Source organism: Acomys russatus, chromosome 13, assembly GCF_903995435.1.
Source record: "Acomys russatus chromosome 13, mAcoRus1.1, whole genome shotgun sequence".
Taxonomy (NCBI): Eukaryota; Metazoa; Chordata; class Mammalia; order Rodentia; family Muridae; genus Acomys; species Acomys russatus.
Genome location: NC_067149.1, coordinates 17002479 through 17026451, shown reverse-complemented (window position 1 = coordinate 17026451; position 23973 = coordinate 17002479). Strand labels below are relative to the sequence as shown.

Genomic DNA, 23973 nt, shown 5'->3' with positions numbered 1-23973 from the left:
AGTGCAATCCCTAATGGAGTCAGGAGAGCCAGAACTTTGTCTCCTGGTGACTGAAATCAAGAGCATGTCCTTGCTGCAACGCACATTGGTGCAGCATCACTCTACATATATTTGAGCCTGCACATTTTGGGGTCGAGTGCCCAGTTTTTGGACCTGGCTGAGGTGTTCTGTGCTGGCTTTGCTGACCAGAGCTAACCAGCCACTCATGGAACCCTGCTTGCCCTTGCATTTGGTTCCATTTTCCCCTGGTATATATAACCTGCACTGTTTCTTTGGCCTCCCTCTTTTGGCAAGAACAGCTGCTGTTTCTATAGCAGGTAACACCTCAGACTTCCTGTGTTCATTATATGCTCTTCCTCCTGCCATGGTGACTGCAGGGTAGCTTCTAGTCCTCAGTGGTTTCAGTCATGTTGGGAGTCTGGCATGGTCCTTCCTCCAGATGCCTGCCTACTCTGCCACCCACCTCCATTGCTTTCGTCTTCTACCCCTCTCCCGGTGTAGTTGAAAGTAGGCTGTCATGATTGAGTGAGTTGATTGGAACCCATTCTGGTAAACCTTGCTGACTGAAAGTCTGCCTTTTCAAAGCACTCATTTTAAATTAAGCAGCTAGGTTTTTTGTTTGTTTAGTTGTTTGGTTGGTTTGGTTGGTTTGAGACAGGGTTTCTCTGTGTAGCCTTGGCTGTCCTGGACTCGCTTTGTAGACCAGGCTGGCCTTGAACTCACAATGATCTACCTGTCTCTGCCTCCCAAGTGCTGGGATTAAAGGTGTGTGCCACCATGACCAGCTGCATCTAGAGTTTCTTTAGTGTCTTCTAATATTAAAACCTATAGCCATCTGCTGAGCCCCAGGCCTGCGTGGTCCCTCTATCTGAAGGCATCCCTATCCTATTGAGTTGTCCTTGGAAACCCTTCTCTTAGCTTTATCCATAACGATATGCAGTGTGATTTACAAATGGGTGTCATCATGATTTGTAGCCAGATGGTCTTAAGGACCACTCCTCTTCCTCACACACAGTTCCCATACTACCTGCTGCCCACATGAGCTTGGCAGTTTGAACACCTCAGCTGTGCATATCCCCTAATAGTCTCATGCATTGTCCAGTTTGCTTATCCTGAAGCTGTGCTGACCCTCTTGATCACACCCAGATGTGGTCCCCCAACAGCCACACACACATAAAAAAAATGCTGGCCTTACTTCCCCAAAATCTGTTAATGTGACTCTGAGGCTCCTCATGTGTTGTTTCTGTATCCTTAGAATGACACACAGAGAAAGGCAGATGGGACTCTGTCTCCTCAGAGTCCTCTTCTATTGTATGGCTAAAGTTATAATAAATAGAAATAAAGAACATATGAGGAGGCCTGGTTTTGAGTCATCACTGTTTGACATACCTCTAAGGGGTGAGCATATAGCTCAGTGGTAGAGTGCTTGCCTAACATGGAGGAGGCCCGGGTTCAATTCCCAGAAGCACATTCAGACATCCCTCAGAACTAAAGGAGTTCAGACTCAAATTTTTGCCAAGCAGAGGCTGTTCCAGGGTTGTAAGGCTGTCTGCCCTGTTCATGCCTGGTATCCATTATTCCACTGGCCAACACTTGGCCAGTAAAGTGGTATTTCTATTATTGGGAGATTGATGGACAAACGACACTTTGTTTTACCCACTTCAAAGAATAGCATGAGGCTGATTGTGAAACTGTCCTAGTCCTACAAGTCACCTTGGATAGCAGTCAGAGTCTGACTGGTCTCAGGAGGTCTAACAGTGTCCGCTAACTAGATAAGGGGACACATGGCCCTGTTGCTCCTCCTTCCATTCATCCCTCTGTCTTCATCACCCTGCTCTCACTTCATTTCTTGTCATTATTGACCTGAGATCCACCAAGGCAGTGGGCCTGGATTCCCCTGCCTGGATTTGCTGCTTGTGGCCACAGATGGATGCTGACTGTGGGCTGGGCTGGGAAATGCTACTCCACTCTAGCTGTATAGTATCGGTTCCATCAGCTGAGCCTAGTGAATTACTGAGCACAGCTGCCAGGGAAGAGGTGAGACCAGTGCTGCCCAGTGCTCCCATCTGCACAGGGAGAGCAGCCAGTGGTATTCCACACCTTGTACCACAGACACTGAGGTCAAAGCAGGAGGCATGAACACCAACATGGTAAGCAGTGCAGCCTTTCTGTTAAGAGAGGCTGTAGGGTGATGGTACATAGATTAGAAGGAGGGCTCGGCCCTGCCAGGACCTGGGCTGGGAGGCACCGTGGTGCTGAGGTTGTGACTATGTATGATGTGAGTGCCTGATGCCTGGATGTGCCACTTGTAACCTGTACTGCAGTGAGGAACTGGGGTCTGGAAGATTCATGTGAGTGCGCTCAGTGCTGGGCTTTGGTGAAGGCAGGGTCCCCTCAGAACTGGGGAAACCTTCCTGTCCACCTAAGATTTAAACCCACATGTTGTTCATTGCCAAAGTTCAGGGATCCAGATGTGGCCACCCTTGCTGCTCCATTATGCAGAGGGCCTCTGGCCACCAAGAGGACAGCTGGTCCCCTCAGCTTGCCTCGTATGGATTCTTTACTCCAAAACCAGCAGTCCCTAAAAACAATTAAAGCACAATTGCATGGAAGACAGAAGAATCTAATGTTGATGTAATTCAGTTTAAAGTTTTATGGCATGACAAATACTAGAAGTGGCTTGAAGGAGGAAGAAGGCTTCCTGGAAGGCCCCTTGTCACTTTTATGGCTCCCCTTTATTACAGCCACCGGGGGGCTAATGGGCAGAGTGAATTTGTGAGGTTGACATGGATGGACTTGAACAGTGCCATGCAGGAGTCAGGGATCAGTGCCCAACAAAATAGAGGTATTCATTTTAGGAGCTGGTGTCCAGCATGGAGGGCCCTGGAGGCAGTAGTACATAGACAGGCTAAAAGTTACAGCTGACGTAAGGGTCTTCTGAGGTGTATGTTGGACATTTGTATATGAGATGAGGAGGGTGGAGAGAGCTGAGCAGACAAGGGGAATTTTTGTGGGCCCAGCTAATATTAGCCAGTGTTCAAGGACCTGGCACCCAGTACAACTGAAGCCAGCCTGAGTGAGCAAGCTGGAGATAGGGTGTCGCCTTACAGACAGACTGAAGACAAACCTGATGGTTCCTCTGATCTTAGAATACAAGGGACAGGTTCGTCCCCTTCCTCTAAGCATCCCTGGCTCCCTCCCTTTTATTTAAGGTCGGATAGAAGTCTTGCATAAACTAGATCCCTCTACCTAACACATCTTCTAGATCTGTGGAAGACCTTGGAAGAAAGAATCCAAGCCAGGGGGAGGAGTAGCCACAGCTCTCAAAGCTTCTAGAAAAATCCCTGGCCTGTGCCGCAGAGGCCATGTATGAAGCAGCGTGAGGATGCCATCCATAGACTTCTCACCTGCCCCTTCCTTCCCATCCTTGTGGACTGAATCAGCTCAAGAGTAACACTCTGTTCTCATAGTGGGTTGTTTTGGTTTGCTTTTAAGCAGTTTTTATTTGTGACACTTGGGAGTAGGACAAATGAGAAGCTTTCTGGACCGGCTTGTTCTTGGTGATGGGATGACCCATTAAGACAGCAGCGAACGATGAGCTTATCTGTCAGGCTAGCAAGAACAGCAGACCTGCAACCCCAAGTGAGTGTGGAGGAAAGAGACCTCCTTGCATTGTTGGTAGGAATATAGCTGGCCACTGCCAAGAGCAGTCTGTGAGACCTGATAAAACCAGAAGCATGCCCATGGTGCTAGAGAAACTGTGTGCAAGCTGAGGCTTAGTGCCAGCAGAAGCTAGTAACCCTTGTGAACACCATTAATAGTGGGAATAAGTGATTTGGTGGGGAGATGGCTGGGGGTGTAAAGAGCTTGTAAACAGAGTTCTGACCCCCATATAAAAGGTGATTGTAGCTCTAGCACTTGGAGCGAGGGTACAGCTCTCTGAGGCTGCTGAATCAGTGAGCTTCAAGTTCAGTGAGAAACTGTCTTACATAAAGGTGAAACACATTGAGGAAAATACTTTGATGTTGACCTCTAACCTCTACAAACGTATACCACACACACCAAGATAGCATATACAGAAACATGCTCTGATAGGAATAGATGCCAGAAATATGTCAAAGAAGGAGGAAAGACTCTCTACTCCTCATCAAGGTTAACTCTCCACTAGTGGAGTTAACCTGGGATGCCATGCCATCCTATATAAACAAGTGTGTGTACTGCTCAGGGACACACACAGGTGGAAATGTATACAGGACACAGTGAATTCCTGAGAGGACTAGCTGCAAGACAGTTAGGAGGAGGATAGAATTGGGATTTTAGTCAGCTCCTGGCAGAGGAACACAGGTGACAACACATCACTTGATTCTCCATGGTTTTGAATGGCTTTAATTTCTCTAAAAATACGTGGTTAGAATGGAGGGCCCCAAGCTGACCTGCGTTTTGCTCCCCAGCACAACCTGGCCCAGCAGGGAGGCCCTGGCAGCCCCCAGAGGCTCATGTGTGTTGTCCTCACACAGAGCCCCAAGTTTGCTTTTGTGTGTGTGTGATACGATTAAATGCATTAGGGGGAGGAAAATGTCTTATCTGAACACAGCCTTGCTCGAAGAAGAGGGAGAAATAAGAGCAGCCAAATTGAAACCTTATTAAACAAAATTGGTTAGGTCTGATGGAGCCCAACCTAGGCTGATCTTTAAAAGCTTATTTCATTTTTACCCTCTAGTCTGAACCTCTTTGAATTGAAGTAACTGATCCTGCTGTTGTAAGCTCATTAGCGTCAGACCCGTGTGTCTCTTTTCTGCCCCGATTTACATTTTATTAAGTCACAGCAAAGCTTGCAGTACTGACCTCAGCCAGGGCACAGGCTCATTAACAGTAAAGTTGGGTAGTGTTAGTGCAGTGTCTCCATAGCTGGTACGCCAACTCCAGGAACTACTTTATGTCACAGTCTGTTCAGCTCAGCCTGTCAGCTTCACAAGCACCTGTGAACTGTGCAGAACACTGGAGGCCTGAAGCACTAAGTTGGACTCACCTGGCAAGGTGCTGCTGCCAGGGCCCTCCCTCCCTGTTGCATTTTCTTGAAGCCCTCTGTATGCCATCATCTCACACCTAGATCTGGGGTTAGTGTCTAACGTTGGCAGGCCTCAATTTCCTGCTCTCTGTAGTGACAATTAGCAAGCTGGAATCCTCCGCCATGAGGGTTGCATGAGCACATCTGCAGTTCTATCTGCACACCAGCAGACAGTGAACTTTCTGGACTGTCCCTCTGAAAAATAGTGCAGCAGAGAACTAGGGGTATACTAGTCAGGGTTCTCCAGAGAGACAGAACTGATAGAATAAATTAAATAAGTATATTTTATATTACGTATATATGTTTATTTATTTATTTATTTATTTATTTGTGGCTTACATGCTGTGGTCCAGTTAGCCCAACAATGACTGTCTACCAATGGGAAGGTCCAGGAATCTAGTAGTTGCTCAGTCCACAAAGCTGAATGTCTTAGCTGCTATTCAGTATATTTGGGGATTCTGAAGAAGTAGGCTCTAGTGCCAATGAAGGAATGAACTTGCCAGCAACAGCAAGGGCAATCAGGCAAAGAGCCGAAGCTTCCTTCTTCCATGCCCTTTATATAGGCTGCCACCAGAAGGTGTGGCCCAGACTAAAGGTATATTTTCCCACCTCAAAAGATCAGAATTAAAGGCGAGTCTTTCTACTTCCAATGATTTAATTAAGAAAATCCCTCATGCATGTACCCAGCTACTTGGATTGTAGTTAATTGCAGATGGAGTCAGGTTGACACCCAAGAGGGGTACAGCTCAGTTGGTAGAGTGCTTGCCTAGTGTTCACGAGGCCCTGCGTTTGAGCCTCGACACCACGTGAACCAGATGTGATGTCACACTTGTACTCCTGGTACTTAGGAGGTAAGGCAGGAGAATCAGAAGTTCAAGGTCATTGTTCTATCTAATAGAAAAAGAAAAAACAAGTAGCGGGAGACTACCAGTTGTTCCAGATAGTGGCATAAGGTACAACCTTCAGAAAACTAGGTTGCAAACACTTGAGAGGCTGGAGAAAGTGTGTCAGGCAGCAGACTGTACATGTCCTCTCTTCCACGAAGGTAGCAAAGTGAATCTGCAGTGCAAACTGGGTGCTGGGGCAGTGCAGCTGGGAAACCCACCCAAGGGCTTAGTTTGCGTGAGGGTGTTGGCACCCTTTGCCAGGGCAGCAGCAAGGTGGCTCAGACTAAGAGTGTGCCGGGAGGCAGGCCTGGCTGTGGCTGCTAGTACTACTGAGGCTTTCAGGGGCAAGTCTTTCCCAGCTCTTTCCTCACCTGCAAGAAGGCCTTGGCAAGGGGCTGAGCAAGCTGTGGTGGGTAGGATCACCACACTTTGTCTGCTTATGCTATGTGGACATCATGGTCACTTAGAATGTGTAGCCACCTGTGGGCCAGCACCGCAGCAGCTTGGCAGGGATGGTGGTGTGTGCTCAGCTCCAGTGCCCTGGGCTTCCGTTTCTGCTCAGCTGCTTAAGAGATGAGACTGTGAGTGTCAGGCCTGCCTTGCAGCCTTGGTGTTTATTGTCCCGACTCAGTCTATTTTCCTTGTGACCTTGGAGACACCACAAACCTCTGTTTCTTCATCCATAAAATTGAATGTAAAAATATTGACCTGCCTTGTAGGTTTTTATGTAGAATAAGTGACCCAGATGATGGTAAAACCTCTTTGTTAGTCAGAAAGGACCAAAGTGCTTAGCAAGCACAAACTTGAGTTTTAGAAAACTGTTTGTCTGCCTGATGTATTCCTCCTCCCTCCGCGTTCTCCCTGAGTCTGCACCTTCTCTCCTCAGCAGGGCTGAGGCCAGAGCACAGCAGTATCCAAGGCCTATGACTTCTTCTGTGCCATTCTGACTGCTCACCAGAGAACCAGAGCAGGGCCAGCCATAGTGGGGACCATGACAAGGCTCTGCTGGGCCCACCTAGAAGGCAAAGCTATTGTTCTTGGGGGACGGGTTTAGTTTTATGAACACAGTGAGCAGGAAGTAGCGCATACATTCCATCCGAGGTCTGGAATATAGAGCTACCATTTTGAGACAATGAAGCCTAAGGAGCTTTCAAGTTTTGTTGAAGCCAGGCCATTCGAGATGATGGGTGGGGTGGGATGGGATGGGACTTGGTCATCTAACATTGGCCACTCTCTAGGAGTCTACTTCTAAGCCATTGGCTGTGTGCTACTGAGACCTTTCCTGACCTCAGACCCTCCGTCCCTACCGAACACAAGACAGGCCTTTTGCTGAAGACCTGAAACCTGTCCTTGTCCCCACGACCTCCTCATCCTAACATGCGTTCTGAAGCTAGACACGATGGCACATGCCTATAATCTTGGGAGATGGAAGCAAGAGCGTCAGGAGTTCAGGGCATGAGACCCCATCTCAAAAATACAGTAACACCGAAAGTGTAACGACCTCTGAAGATCCTCCTTGGCCAGGTTCCCTCTGTCCTGCTTCATTTCTCCTCCATCTGTTTCCCACTCTGTAGCCAAAGCGCTCCTTTAAAGATACACAAGCTGGGCATGATTGGCACATCCATAACTTTGTGCGTAAAAGGCTAAGGCAAGAAGTCCTAGGGTTCAAGGCCAGCCTGGTCTGTATAACAACCCTGACTCAGAAAATAAACTCAAAGGCATCATCCCAATCTCATCACCTGTTTGTCCCTCTTACATGGTAGAGGTGGCTTAGCTTTGTCTGCAGCATTATGCCCCAACTCAACCCCCAGCAGCCTGCCCACTTCCAGCTTCTCAAAGGACCAGGTTGCTGGGACCTTAGGTTTTCTCTGCCCCAACTGCTGAGTCCTCTATGCATGGTTCTTCCTCCTAGTCCCAGCTCTGTGCTCCCTTCCTAGGGATGCTGGTTGACTCTCCTGAGGCCTCCTTCCTTTTCTCTCACTGCACCTCCCCTTTCACACTGGTGACAGGTAATTAACATTCATTAGTTGAAGATTTAGCTGTTATTCTCATTTCCAGGTAGCAGAGCTGATAGACCCAATGCTCTTGGTTTCTTGCCCAGGTTCCTGGGCCTGGACTCACATGTGGAAGATATGTAGCAGACATGTTGAGTGATAGACATGCGCTGGCTCAGTCAGTCTGCATTATGTGAGGAACGGTTGGTGATTCTCAAGCGAGTGGGTAGTCTCACAAAACTAGAAAATGAATGAATGGAAGGAAAGCCTGTTTCTGTTCAGCTAGTGTCTAGGTCAGCCCTCTGTTCTTAGCCTCCCTGGGTGGAATGCAAACTCACTGACGACTGGTGGTACTGTCTCCATGTGCCTGAAAGAGCCAAAGTAGTGGCAGGCCGCCTGTCCCCATCTTTATCTGCTTCACAATTTCCTGTCTCAGCCCTTGGAATCTTGATCTTCAGTTATTTGCCTCTCTGCTCTTCTGCCCTCGCAAGGCATTCTTTATTATTTCAGTCCTGAGAACATGAGCTCGTTGAAAGGAGAGCATGCGGTGAGGGAAGCCCGCCTGGCACTGGGTGGGAGCAGCAAGCCCCCAGCCATCCCTGTGAAGAAGCTCCAGGCAAACCTAGATGGGTCTAGAATCCCAGCCAGATACTTTACCAGCTGTGATGTGGCTGCAAAAGGGCAGGCCGCCTCCTCACGTGGGCTGGGTGCATGTGAGCCTGTGGGGGCTGTCGCCGTGCTGGCACTGAGGCTGTAGGACCCAGAGTATAGCCCATAGCTCTGAATCAGAAATGGAAACCGCCACATTTGACAGGCAAAGGCTAAGAAGTCAGGTAATGCCAGACTAGAAAGCTCTCCAGCAGCAAGACTCACACCCTGACAGTCGAAGTGTATGTCAGTGACTAGCAGGACGGCACCCTCATTCCTGAGACCCTGGAGTCCTGCGCTGGGGTCCGAGCCCTTGAGAACCCACCTGGTCAGACCCTTTAAGAGGAGCAGCTCAGAAGAAGTGCCAGCACTTCAGAAGAGGGTGAACAGGAGCCCTGCTCAGGCTAAGTGTGAGGCTATGGCAGGCAGTCCCCAGCCATTGACCTGCAGGTGCTTACCCCACCCGGGCTTCTCAGTAACCTATGTACCGTGCACTCCTTCAAAAAGCCCAGCCACTCACACAGAGCAGTGTGATCAGCAACTACTATTGGGTGAGTTGTAAGCCTCACACAGTCACACATGTGTGGAAAAGGAGAGGGAATGCTGGACACCAAATTCCAGATAGTGGGTCCCTGCACCAAGGCATGCAGTATGCTTACAGGAAGTGCACAGTAAAAATCAAGGACTGGTGACACTGGAGTTCTGGAAGGGAAATTGTTGATCAGTTTACAGGTGGGTGCTCACTGCCTTGAGAGTTAAGCCCACCTTGCGAAAATGGCAATTGCCGTGTAAAGCAGGAATGGATCAGAGTGTGTAGCTTTGCTTCGAGTGCATGTAGAGAAACCCTTCCCAGAGTGCCCTGGGTGCTAGGGTCAGGAAACCAAGAGCTTGTCAAAAGGAAGAAACCTAAGCAGAAGGGTAACCCTGGCAAAGTGCAGGGACATTCAGAAACACTGTGTGCGAAGGCTCATTCCAGAGCCTTCTAGCTGTAGCTTACAGCTGAAAGGGGTGCGAAGGCTGTGCTGTATGAAGAGTTTCCCTGAAGACTGGGGGCCCCCGCCTTCTGCAGAGCAGGTACAGGCATAGGAGGAGGAGGAGTGCTGCAGGGGCCTTACCAGGGAGCTGAGGGGCTGAGGACTGTGGCAGCCTACCCATGTAAAGGGACCCTCAGTTGACTAAAGGCCCTTTCTGTTGCTGAGAGCTGGGGAAAAGGGAGTGAAAGGCATAAGGCATAAGACTGAGCCCAGGTGAAGCTGTGACACACTTTCCTCCTGCGATCTGTAGGGTAGGTGCTCTGCTAGTTTATAGTCTCCAGGACTCCACCCCCCCATTGCTGCTGCCTCCCTGGCCACCTCAGAGAAGGCTTGCATTTCCCTTTGATTGATCTGGCTAGAGCTTTTGACACCGCTTCTCACTTTCTCTGCCCTCTGACCCTGTGGGTGGGGAGTTAATGATCTTTAAACAAACACTTGAGTTTGATACTCTGGTGAAAGGCTATGGGCCAGAGTGCCACCAGCACAGCATTCGCCCTCTGTCCAGGAGAAAAAGTGTGGATGCCCACCTGCAGCCCCAGTGACAGGGATGCCTGTGGCTGAATCATAAAAATCCAGGTTCATTGCTCCCTCTTGCTGGGTTTTCTGATGGGTTCCGTGTACTCTACTTTGTTCAGCAGCAAGTATTTGATGGCCCTCACTGGAGGATCATAGGAGGAATGCCCAACATCTTGGGCTCTGCTGTGTCTGCTCCTGATTTGCAGACTGTGACTACAGAAGCCTGCTCTGTGTGGAGTCAGTGTTACCTTTCAGAAACTGAGATAAGATCACATTGCCCCTTCGGGTGACTCCAGGCAGTCCCATGTGATATACATGGCGCCTAGGCCTTGACCTCTGGCCTGGAACCACCCTCCTGACTCTTTATTGACTGCTTAGCCTCACAAGTGGCTCCATCTCTGGGCCTGGCCCTCTGTGCCTCTGCCTAGAGCTATCTTGCTCTGGATCTTCCTAGGCCTCAGCTCAGGGGCTGCCCCTGCAGGACTCTTCCTCCTGCCTGTGCAGAAGCAGAGCCTGCCCCACCCTAGGCCCTGTCATGTTTCTCCTGTCTCATGTACCTACATTATAGAATTGTGTTTCAGTCAATATCGGCATACATTTTTATATATTAGTTTATGTTATATAAAATAACATTAATAGCCGAGCATAGTGGTGCACACCTTTAATCCCAGCACTTGGGAGGCAGAGGCAGGTGGATCACTGTGAGTTCGAGGCCAGCCTGGTCTACCAAGTGAGGCTATGCAGAGAAACCCTGTCTCGAAAAACCAAAAAATAAAAATAGGTATGTGTCCTGTAGAGATCATTTTTCCTGTTTCTAGATATTGAGTTCTTTAAAACAGGGCTAGCCCTGGCCCTTCTCCTGGAACAGAGGCTGGTGCATAGTAGGTACAGGGAGCATGTGGTCTAGCTGAAGGAAGACCCTTTGCAGAGAGCCCACAGCCTTGGCAGGCAGACACAAGCTAGACAGTAGGGCGTTACGAGTGAGGAAAGGCAGAGGAGCAGGCCACTCAGAAATCAGGGGCAAGTCCTACCCTCAGGCACAGACTCCGTCTCCTGGCATCTAACCCGAGCCTTCAAAACACATGACACTCTCGTAGGCTGAGGGGCTGGGAGTCAAGACCCTGGAGAGGGCTAGAATGTGCTGGAATGGCTGATGAAAAAGAAGCTGAAGGATGTAGAGCTGAGGTGAAGCAGAGGACAGAGGGGCCTGACGTGACCACTGATCCTGTGCTGCAACAGGGACTAGAGTTGGAAAGTGGTCTAGCCTGGCATCCTAGGCCTTGGCTCTTCGGGGTGCTGGGTTGTTTTTTTATTTGTTTGTTTTTGTTTTGTTGCTTTGTTGTTGTTGTGTTGTTTTGTTTTGTTTTTGCCCCAAAAGATTTAACTGAGCCCCAGCCTCCCTTCTGCTATCTGCCTGGACCTCCACCAGGACGGAGGTTAGGTGGGTATTAGGGGCTCAGGAGCAGAATCACCCTAGCCCCAACTTCAAGGCTTCTAGTTTCACATGCTCTCTCTCTGCTTCTGACCAGGTGGTGAAGAAAGTGAAGTCCATGCAGATGTTCCACACACCCGTCACCTCTGCCATGCAAGGAGACCGACTGGGCATCTGTGTCACCCAGTTTGACCCCAAGCTGTTGGAGCGTGGGCTGGTATGTGCACCGGAGTCTCTGCACACCATTCATGCAGCCCTCATCTCTGTGGAAAAGATCCCTTACTTCCGGGGCCCCCTGCAGACCAAGGCCAAGTTCCATATCACAGTGGGCCATGAGACAGTCATGGGCCGCATGCTGTTTTTCAGCCCTGCCCCTGACAACTTTGACCTGGAGCCCATCCTCGATTCCTTCGACCTCTCCCGAGAATACCTCTTCCAAGAGCAGTACTTGTGCAAGGACTCCATGCCCACAGCCACAGAAGATGGCGATGAGGCAGACAGGAAAGCGGGCCACACCCCAGGGGGTCCCTGCCCCCGGCAGCAGTGGGCCCTGGTAGAGTTTGAGAAGCCAGTCACCTGCCCCCGACTCTGCTTGGTAATTGGCTCCAGGCTGGATGCTGACATTCATAGCAACACATGCCGGCTGGCCTTCCACGGGGTCTTGCTGCAAGGCCTGGAGGACAAGAACTACACAGAGAGCTTCCTGCCAACACTGAGGGTTTACAAGCTGAAGCATAAGCATGGCCTTGTGGAGCGGGTAAGCACAGCCCTTGGGCCTCTTCCTCACCCTGTTCAGTACTAGCCCACAGTCTGGGCTGGGACCAGAGTCACATGTCCTCAGGTTTCAGGCTGGGTAGTTAAGGCCAGGGTACAAGGCAACTCGAGTCCTCTCCGTCATGTCTTCATAGAGGTGGACTATAGTCATACCCTCTAGGTTAGCAGACTGGCCTCTCCCAAGGCTTTCTGGCTTTGCTAAGTCCTGTGTTCCATACAACTGGACCCTGCCATGCCCAGCCCAGGTTCTCATGACCAGTGGGAGTACCTGAGACAGGCGTGGTCCACTCACCTACAGGGTAGGAAAGGGCTAGTGGGCTCAGAGATACAAGGAACAAGAAGAGAAAAGAGAAAAGAAAAACAACAACAACAGAAAAGTCACTGGCTAGCTGGGCACTTTGGGGTCACTATAACTGGACATGGGCCTGTCACTGGCATCTGCATAAATGGTACCTTTCCTAAAGTACTGGCACATCTTTTTGTTGCATGGGAATCTAGGCCTCACTGTCTTTTCAGCCTGGCCCTCTGGCTATACCACAGAGTTTGGTCACTGTGTGTGGTCCCAGGATGTAGCTGGGCTCCCACCAGATCAGCACAAAGGCAGCTCCTCCCCATCTTGTACAGCTGCTAGTACAAGGCCTGACCCTGTGGAGTCCACACCTGGGGCATACACACACACACTCCTGGGACTGTCTCTTTCTAATCCATAGTATTCACTACAGCTTTCTGTCTTCCTGCCTCTCCTGTTCCATCCAGAGCCACAGCTCAGGACCTTGGCCTGGGTGAGCTCCATCCACCTCAGCACAACAGAGATGCTTCTGCAGATGGGGTGATAGATACAGTGGGCGTCACTCGTCATCTAGCTTGATTTATTAGCAGCATTATGGGGTGTAATTATTCTGTAGTAAAGCATCTATCGGAGAATAATGTCTTCTTGGTATGGCTCCAGGTCTAATTGTTCTCCCTCGGGCCTGTCATTTCCTTAGAGAACTGGGAGGCACTAGTGAGGAGCAGGGAGGCACAGTAAAGTGACCCAGGCCTCCCGAGAATAACAGAAGGGGTCTGGAGACACACTATTCTGGGTCCTACCACTAGTCTGAGGCAGCCCAATGCCACCAACCTTTTCATACTTAGTCCAGGAGACATCAGACCATAGAGAGGGTAGTCCCTACATAGGCAGCCCTGAGAGCCACAGGCTTCTCCAGCTATCCGCAATGGCTATTTGGTCTGTGTAGGTACATTTATCTAAATGTACAGCCTAGACCTCACAGGCATGGAGCGTGTACCTTCACATTTGAGAACTGGTTCTCATCAGGTGAAGCCAGAAATAGCACAGTTCCCAAGTGACCAGCAAGGTTGTTCTGAGGGGTAGCTATGTTAGGCAATTTCTCTAAGGAAATTGAACCCAGAGGGATAGGGAGGGAAAAGGTATGTGTGAGGAGAATTTGTTGGATTGGCTTACAAGATTGAAGGCTGGACAATCCAACAATAGCCATATGCATTCTAGAGAGCTATAGAACTTTGTAGCTGCTAGAAGCCAAAGTACTCGGGGACCATTGCTATAGCCCAGTCCAAGGATGGAGGCATGAAAGGTTTCTGGAGAGGGGAGGTCCATGTTGAGCAGCTGAAGAAGCTGGACTCTCTTGTCCACAGCAGTGGGCAGTGATAAGCACGCTGGCTTAAAAGAGTGGAGCTTGTGCACATAGGTGGTCTTTGCAAGGCAAAAAAAAAAAAAAAAAAAAAGAGTCCTGAGCCCCCATCCTTAGCTGTGCTGACTGACTGCAAACATCCCTAAGTGTGCCTCTGCCAAAGAAACTTCTGGGTGGTCAGGTCATCTTGCAAAGGTTAAATCTAATACACTAGGCAGATCTTCACGCCAGCCTCTACAATGCTGGGCAGACTCAGTACACTTGCCCTGTCCTATGAACACTCAGTTGGCTCAGGTACCTGAGATGTCCTAAGTTGCTAGTGAAAAGAGGCCCCACTTTCAGACGTGTGTGAGTGCACACTTTCCATCTGAGTATGGACCCTTTAGCCTTCTCTTTCTTCTTCCTATAAAGGTGTCATCTCTTACAGTCAGCTTTACCAAGTTCCTGCGTTCATGCCAGCCTTGAGTACACGAGTACACAGAGAGTGGCCTAAGATCATCCTCATAGGAAAGGCTGAGGCTGAAATAGTAACACGGTCCAAAATAGTGTTAGCCGAGGTCTTCAGGCAGCACTCAGCACCCAGGAGGTGCTGACTCCAGAGCACACAGTCTCTGCCGTGCTGTGCTGCACGGGTCAGGTACCTGTAGATATGCCTGAACACATGGCATTCCTCAGAGTAAGTGGTTTCGTGGGCCCAGCTTGAACCCTAGCCATCTTAAATAAGCTCATTTTCTATGGATGCTTTTTTTCAGCGGGTGCAATCAAACACAATTTAATTAACTTACCTTTGGTAAATGGCTTTCCTTGCTTGGCTAACAAATGAGTCACCCAGAAACTTTCCCATTTTTAATTATTTTATTTCCCATTTCCCATTATTTTGTGTCTACAATGATGAAACATACTATTTTAAATTTTCTTATTTTTCTAATTACTGTTTTTCTGTGAGTTAGGAATGTTATGTCAGGTTATGTTAAGTTAATATAAATAATACCAAGCACAAGGCTTTGCCAATGGCGCTCAATGAAATGATGTTCCATATTGCGTGGAGCTTCCCTGGCGAACCGTTTGAAACCCACTTGTCTTTTTTTTTCACATGAGAGGTCTGCACTGCTAACAGAAATGACTAGCAAGGCAGAAACAAGAGAATCTCAGTGAGTTCTAGCCCAGTCTGCTCTACATACCAAGTTCCAGGCCAGTCAGGACCACATAGAAAAGTTTGCAAAATTTAGATGAAATGTTATTCTCCATTCAAGCATGGATTGTACACGAGTTTCTTCCAAAGAGTACAAGATAGAAAGTGAAAGGTTGACCTGGGCGTGGTGGCGCACACCTGTAATCCCAGCACTCTGGAGGCAGAGGCAGGTGGATCGCTGTGAGTTCAAGGCCAGCCTGGTCTATAAAGCAAGTTCAGGACAGTCAAGGCTAACGTAGAGAAACCCTGTCTCGAAAAAAAAAAAAAAAAAAAAAATTGAAAGGTTAAGAAACTTTGCAAACCTGTCTCGAAAAATAAATAAATAAATAAACAAATCTCTACGTGAGTGTGGGAGGTGAAATAGTCTTTTAAAATTGTTTTTCAAGACTGGGCATGGTGGCACATGCCTTTAATCTCAGCACTCAGGAGGTAGAGGCAGGAGGATTGTTAAGAGTTTGAGGCCAGCCTGGTCTACAAAGAGTTCCAGGACAGCCAAAACTATTACACAGTGAAATCCTGTCTCAAACCTTCCCCCCCCAAAAAAGTTTTTCATCTTATTAGATGGACAGCTGTTCTTAACTCAGAAGCCATCTAAAAACAAGTCCAGGCAGAGCCTGAACCTCTGGCCAGTTTGCTGTTCCTGATCTAAGTGGTAAACAGCTCTTGCTGAGGCACGATCTTCTTGTGAGAGAATCCTGGTCATAGCTAAAGCTGACCAGATCTGCTTGTTCCACAGCCCGGGAACTGGACCATAGGGTAGAGGCTCACAGAGGTACAGGCATCTGGAGTGTCACTCAGGAAGAGAAGAAGGGGAAATCTGAAGGGCTGGAAGCTCCCTGGAGATGCTCCACAGGTTGGCCTATCTGACAGTAGACTAGCACCTGGGAAGTGTGGGGATCATTTAAGGGTGCACTGTTGGAAAGGAAAATACAAAACATGAGTCAGACTTGAACACAGAGAATGAATGGAATGGAAGAGTTGGAAGAGGTGCTTATTCACAGAAGGAAAACTGGAGAGAACTTGATAAACCAATACAAATAAGAAAAACAAGAATAATGCTAAGAAATGATGACAGTGAAATGGAGGACAAAATTAAGAAGTGTTTGCTATACTAAATAAATGCCAGCTATAAAGACAGACTAATAGACTGGGTTAAAACACACGCTCTTCTGACATGCTGTGCCTAAGAAGCAAAAGTAAAGAATAAAAGATGCAGAAAGACTAAGCAGAAAGACCACATGAGTGGACAGTTACCTTTAACAGATGAGGGGCAGCCACAGCTGTGAAACCACGAGGAGCCGCATGCAGTAACAAAGGCACAGTTATAGACCAGGTCCAGTCACATTAAAAGTAAAACCCAACAGGAATTCGGGGAGGTGGGGCTGTGGATTTACAGATGGAACGCCCAGCTTCCCTTAGGACATATGTTAAGAAAAGTGTTAGGTACATACTAGTATGGATTTGTAAAGATGTAGAAGAAGGGCCTAGTGAGATGGCTCAGTGGATAAGAGGACTGTCTGCTTTTCCAAAGGACCTGAGTTCAATTCCCAGCACCCACATGGCAGCTCACAACTGTCTGTAATTCCAGTTCCAGGGATTCTGACATTTTCAGACCAATGTACATAGAATAAAATTTTTTTGTTTTGTTTTGTTTTTGTTTTTCAAGACAGGGTTTCTCTATGTAGCCTTGGCCATCCTGGACTCACTTTGTAGACCAGGCTGGCCTCGAACTCACAGCGATCCGCCTGCCTCTGCCTCCCAAGTGCTGGGATTAAAGGCGTGCGCCACCACGCCCGGCTTAGAATAAAATTAAAAATAAATTTAAAAAGATGTGGAAGAAATTATGAGTTCCAAAGGCATGTCAAAGCTGAGCAGAACCAGTGGACCCTGTCCTCAACAAGCTACTAGTGTATACAGATTTAGACACAACTGCTGTAGGCCAGAGGCCAGAAAAATGGGTCTTCCTGTGAGCCAACAAGGACAAAACTGAGAGGCAGAAAAGGAGGAACAGAATTCTACCTAAGATGGGGGAAGCACAGAGGAGTGGGGCCTTTGAGCTGTGTCTTGAGCAGCTGAGTAAAGAGCCACTGGCCAGACATGGAAGGACATGGGAGTTCCCAGTCTAGCAACTGCTTCTGTAACACAAGACCGACCAGTGCTGAAGCCACTGGAGGAGCGAGGCCAGCCAGCCACAGCCAGTCAGAGTCAGGGCCTCTTCTTGGAACCGAGGATTGGGTGGGCTTCAAAACAAACTGGCTTTGGTTCCCAGTGCTGGAATCACCTCAGAGCTAAACCTACAGAAGCTGACCTGTGGAGGCTGCAGCAACCCTCTCTCTGCCACATCCTGTCACTCGAGGCTTCCTGACCAGGTTTATCTGGATCATAAGAACTCCCAGGTCTGACAGTTACCTGCTCCATGGAGCTACATTTCTCCTCCATAGCGTTCTGCTTTCCTTGTCATCAAGCAAGAGGTGAGGCAGGTGGTGAGACTTGGTGCCCAGCAGCAACTGCCTGCATGCCTAGCACACCCTAACTGTTGTCAGGGACACTGCCCTGTGTCTTCCAGCACCCATCTCTGCCCACCTCACTGTGGTCCTCAACACCTGGCAGCCCACACACATAATGGTACATGGGAGAAAGGTCCTGCCAGCTCTTACTGCATAATCTCTTTAGATCTAGAACCTTTATAGAACCAGGCAGTGCTGTGCACAGCACTAAAGTGGGCCCCAGGGTGTGGCAAGTAGATAAACAAACGTGGAAAGTGCTGGTGCTTTGCCAGCCACAAGGTGGCCCTTGTTAGGCCCCGTGCATCATGACCATAGCTCACATGCACATTGTTCATGGCACACATCCCTGGGCCCAAGCTGAGTAGTGGCAAGAAGCTGCCCCCTCTATGGAGGGGGGAAGATCAAACCAGGCTTACTGGCTACTGCAGGTCTGGCCCTATGGCGCCAATCAGAAAGGCCTCAGGCTGGACTTCAGGAGCCTTAGGCATGGACCCAACCAAGTGTAAACATACAGACGCCACCAGGAGCACTGGCCAGCTTTGAAGTCTGACCAGCACTGCCTCGGGCTCCTGGCTCTACTTAGCTCCTCTGCTGATGGTTTGTTAAGCCTGCTCAGGGCCCCAAGGAGCCTACTACCTGCTTCTTTATGAGCAGGGACAGCCCAGGCCCGGGGGTCCTATGCAGGGCAACTGTAGCACCCTAACCCCTGGAGGAAGCTGCTTCCTGGCCATTCACTCTGTCATGTTCTTGCCCACAGGCACCCAGCCAACAGATTAGAGGCTGTGGACCCTTTGAACAGATGGTCCCAGGAGGCAGACCTTAAGAAGGTCCACTTCAAAGGCCCTCATGCTCTAACCTGACCATAACCCAGCCTCTCTCCTGGCTTGTGTGATAGCTGGAGCCCAGCTTCACTGATGAACAGCTTTGAAGACTGCATTCATGTTCTGACAAAGATGTAGGGTGAGGTAGCAGGACATGGTCAAAAGCCAGCTCTGGAAACTAGGACTGAGCTGGCTGTGACATGTCACTTCTCAGACCCAACTCATGTAGGAGTGCTGTGGTGGAGAGCTGAGACTACATGTGAGAAGGGCCAAGTGGCTGCCGTAGTCAGTGCTCCATAACATACCCCTCCTCTTTTCTCTGTGGAGGACAGCTGGCCATCACTTAGGACCTCTTTAGCCCCAGCAAATGCTTTACCCAGGGGGGACTCAGGTGATGGCTGCACATACAGAACAGGTAAAGAATGCTCAGGGAGGAAGGAGGCCTGACCTGAGGGAGGCAACCTTACGAGCAGGAGAGCCTGTGGTGAGCAGAGATGTAGGGCAACTATCCCAGTCAGTAGCCTGCTGTGAGGCACATCCCAGCCCCACCCCAGGCCTCAGATTTTGAGCCTCTGGAGTATGAGACCGTCTCAGGCTAACTTATTTTCCCAAAGTTTACACAGGGCTTGTGGTGAAATAGCTCGTTGCTCACAGACTTCAGTGTCAGGAGCCTTGTCTTATCCCTTGAGAAGCAGGGAGCTGTGTCTTGTGTTTCAGAAGCAGAGCCTGAGGCACAGCAGGGTAAATTGGCTGGACCAGGTGAGGCAAGAAACAGCCCCATCCCACAGGTTGCCCTGGGCCCTCTGCTTCTCCACCAGGCCAAGCTGGTGGGGAGGAGGAAGAGGACAGGGTTTTCTGGTGATGCACAAAGGGCACAGCATTATGGTTGTCAGTGTCAGTGACTTCAGGTGAACTGGAAGAGGTGTCACCTCAATAGTAGAGGGGCTTCCTCCTCCTGTGACTGCTGCTCTCCCAGGATACTGTCCAGAGTGGAAGGGAGAGGTAGAAACTGGGGTACTCTGCTGGCTGTGAATATTGAGTGTGGGTCCTGTCCAGAAGTCCTGCTCACTGCATCGCAGGTTTCTGGATGTGTTAGATCACCACATGTTCCTCCATCCCCCACGTCAGTGTGACATCCACTAATGCAGGGTCTGTTCTAATAGTCATTCTGCCATCAGGTCTTGGTGTTCTGGCCAGTATCAGTGTCCTAATCCAAACAACCTATGTCATGAAAATACTGAGGTTCGGAGAAGTCCCTGCCTTAGGCCATGATGCTATAAGAGACAGGGTTAGAACTCAAGCGACTAAAACCATTTCCCTTCTGGGAGCACAGGGCCCTCCCTCTTCTCTATAGTGGGGAGCCTAGCTCAGTTCTCCTCACAGTGACTTCCCTTCCTGCACGGTGAACTAGTTGAAGCTTCAGAACTTGCGCAATTCCCAAGCCTCATCCTGGGAACTAAGCCCTGGAAGAGAGACACATGTAATGACATAATTATGTGCACCAGCAGCCAAGTCCCTTCTCAAAAGCTGGGGACAATGGGGACTCTCCTGGCCTGGCAGCAAGAGCTGGACTTGGATGCACAGCTGTAACTGCTAAGGGAGCTTGGTCCCTCCAGCAACCACAGGCGGGTAGATGAAGCAAATTACTCATGCAAGCAGTGAAAGTCCCCACTTGAGCTATTGTGACCGCTGGCCTGTGTTCAGCATTGTCCCCAGGAACAGGGCCACCAGCAAACCCCACAGGCATTGCCTTCAGTTTGACATTGGTGATTGATTCAGAATGCAAGCCCTCCAACTGCTCTGGCAGGGCTCTCCTTGCAGTGTGCTGGTGTCTGCCCTCTGTAGTCTCCTCTCACAGCAAGAGTCTGTGATTTGGACCACTGGGCTTCTTTGATGTATTCTATATCTGGATAGGGTGCCACACCATGGGCAGCTAAACTGGGTAGCCTGTGGGGGCACTGGGCTGCAGATACTACCAGGTTGCCAGCTCCACCTTCTCTCCTTACCTCCTTCCTCTAGACCACTTGTGGGAAGTAGAGTCCCTGACCATAGGGACTGTCTCCTCTACTCACAGGGTTTTCCCTGAGCTAAGGCAAGCAGGTTTGAGGCTGTTCAGCACCCCTGGGCTGGGCCTCCAAAACGACTGAGTCAGACAGGGGAATCCAGACACCAGAGAAAGCCATGCTGAACTCATTCACTGTGGTGACATCTTCCCTACCCCTTAGGTCTGTGAGGAGTAGACAGAACAGCCCTCACTTGGGCTCTGAGTATCAGGAGGGGCACGCACCTGACAACCTGTGGTAAAATGGGATTGATGCCTCCTCTACTCCCCAGCACCGTCCCCAGGAGTAGCCACATTCATAATGCCACCCTAGGTCACCCTCAGTCTCCTGTGTAGGTCTGACACAATGCAGTGACCACTCGCCCAAGTATGTAAAGTGATAGTAGGAGCTTTAAGAAGACAGAACCACCAGGATCCAGGGAATGCACAGGAACCTGGGGGCTCTTCCATCCCCACCCTTCCTGAGCCTAACCTATACTTGGAAATGAAAGCACAGAGGTTAATGGAGGACACAGTGAAACTACTTTGTGTTAGTATACCTTCTGGCCAAGCCATAAAACAAGAAAGTAGGAATGACAGAGACACTTCCTTTAGATTTTAAATTCTTTTAGCTGCTGCTCTTGCCATAGCAGAACAGCCAGCCAGCAAAATGGAGCCCTGTAGCCTCTGCTGAGAAGGCTACAAAAAGCCCGCTGGCTCTGTACTTTAACCTGGATACTTAAAATAGTAGTGTGGTGCTGGGCATGGTGGTGCTCGCCTTTAATCCCAACACTCAAGAGGCTGAGGCACTTGGGGTCTCTGAGTTTGAAGGCAGCCTAGTCTACATAGTGAGCTCCAGGACAGCCAGGGCTACATAGAGAGGCCCTGCCTCAAAAACAGACAGACCAACAAAAATAGTGTGGTAATGAAGGTCCATGAACAGGGCTTCACATGCCAGCAGCTCCGCAGGACTGACTGTCCACCACTGGCCGGCCAGAGGAGAATGAAGCAAGTGTGAAGCCCTGGACCTTCACTTTCCGCCTTGTTTAGGTAGCACCAAACTAATTTCAGGGACTTCTGCGACATGAAAGCTCTGAAGCCTTTTGACATTGTCCTGATGTTACTAGAATTACTCTGCCCTTTGGCAAGGACCCGGTTTAGGGCAAAAGGGAAGCTCTGCTGTCTTTGTAGCATTTGACTTACAACATTTATAACTAAGGTGAGAGACGGAGCAGTAAGGACTCTTCTGAAGGATAGCGTGCCTGCCACCCAGCTCTGTCCAGGAAGCCCAGGCTGCAGGCTCACTGGAAATCTAGCTCTGGCACCAAGCTGCAGCATTGGGTAGGCAGCGTCTAGGCTGGGATCTGCCCTGCTCTCTTCTGAAGAAGGGAAAAAAGAGACATGCCCAGTGCTAGTAGTGGGTCCTCTCATACACAAGTACTGTCCCCCTGGACTTATCACATGTCCCCAAGAAGTGAAGAGCTACCCAGCTTCCCACCCCTTCTTTCCCCCTCAGTTCCGTGCATGGATGCCTGTGCTTCCCCCGTCATCTCTGAACACGTGCTTACCAAAAGAAAAAAGAACCCCTTTCCTTGAGAGACTTAATCCTCTTCAGGATTAAATAGACAGGCTATTGCGGTTTAAGACAGTGTAGCCAAGCTCAGAATGTAGGTTCCACCTCAATTCTGGGAGTAGGGAAGGCTACCTGAAACAGGGGGCAGAGTGGAAACTAGGTGGGTAGGGAAGAGGAAGAGGGTGGGAGAGGCATGTCAGAGGGACCTGGGGAGGCTGTAGGTGACAGATATTAAAGCTTTGCCTGATGGTGGCAAATGTCTCACAGGTGTGTGTACCTGTCTACACTTAGAAGTGTTTTATTGCAGTGTGTGTGTATGATTGTGTGGCAGGTGGGCTGCAATGAGACTGTTAATAATGAAAGACCCCATGTGAGTGGCACAGGTGAGGAGCACTACTGTGGAGGGCGGGACCCACATGGGAAATGACTCTTCTCTGATTTAAGTAGTGAATGTGTGGATAAGGCCAAGTTGTAATCTGAGGGCAAACAGACAAGGTGAAAGTCAGGAAGGACTCAGTGAAGGCTGCAGGTTACCGAGGCCCAAGATCCCATCTAGGCCTATTCTGGCTGGCCGTGCACACCCACAGACGTCAGCTAGGTGTCTGCCTTGATACTGCACTCTAGGTACTTGGGAATGGTGCAGGCCCTTATGGGAAGAATGGATAGAATGTTACTGGTTTGGTTCCAGTAATGAACTTTCATTGTGTTTAAAGACAGGGTCTTACTAGTAGTATATAGCCTGGGCTGTCCTTGAGCTTTCTAAGTACCCCAGATTCTCTCTGAACACATTATTATCCTCGTGCCTCAACTTTCTGAGAGCTGGAATCACAAGCATGTGCCACTGTACCCTACTGATATTGCTTTTTAAAGATGCTTTCAAAGTAAGCTATGAGCTCTTGGTCCAAGGACCACCTTTCTTATTTCTTGGACATAGTGATGCTGAAGGGAGTCTGAGTCTCAGATGTATTTGTCCCCAGTGAGCCTCAGCATCCTGGGCAGCACTCTAGCTACTGCTTCATTTTGGAAGGGAGCTACATCATGCTGACTGCTGGCTTAGGTTTTACATAGGCTCTGCAGAGGGCCTGGCAGCCTGGGATGGATCCCTGTGTGCTGCTCCTCAAATCAGACTCTCCCTTAGGTAGGATGAAGGTGAAGAGGAGTGGGGAGGCCCAGAGGAGACATGATAGCCCATGGCAACAAGGCCTGATCATGACTTGAACACTTTCAGTCATGGGGACATGGATGGACTGCTCAAGCTGGTGCCACTAGGCCAGTTAACTAAATATGCAGATCATGCTGGGCTGGGCTGCAAAGGTGAGCAGTAGTGGATCCTGCCCTCTTGAGCAGGGAGCCCAGTTCTGCACAGTGACCCTTCCATGGTTGTGGGAATGGACTTCTATGAAGCCACTTATAATTGGAGATGTCTAGCCTAGGCAGTAAGGCACAGCTTTCATAAAATCTGATCAGTGGAACTTCTGGATGCCAGTAAGCAGAAGGCTGGCAGTGCTGCCTCGGGCCGGCTAGACAGACCCGCCCTCCACGAGCAGGGCTGCCCAGGGGGAGCATGCTGGAGCCATCTCAGAGGGAAAGGAGGAGTTGCTGAGTGGGAAAGAGGCTTGCGAGTTACAGGGGCTGCACAAGTGGAGATTGTAATTCTTATCATTGTTTGTCTCCAATTCATCAATCACCAGGAGGGAAGAAACGCGGTGCCTTTTATCTACGGCTATGAATCAAGGAGAGTAGGATATGTTTTCCCAAAAGGTTTTTAGGGTAAATGAGACAGTTTCTACTTTTCAAAACAATTCATCTAGGGTGCTTGGCCAGATCCAGGCATCTT

General features: G+C 49.5%; 1 protein-coding gene across 2 annotated transcripts in view; it reads left to right on the top strand.

Annotated features, from left to right (window-relative positions):
• The window catches only part of Eefsec (eukaryotic elongation factor, selenocysteine-tRNA specific), a 197792-nt gene that overhangs the window by 147919 nt on the left and 25900 nt on the right, over window positions 1-23973 (top strand). For both annotated transcript variants that reach the window (XM_051154874.1, XM_051154875.1), the window contains one exon: window positions 11677-12336. In XM_051154874.1, coding sequence (XP_051010831.1) covers window positions 11677-12336 — 660 coding nt within the window. The remainder of the gene's footprint in view (window positions 1-11676; window positions 12337-23973) is intronic.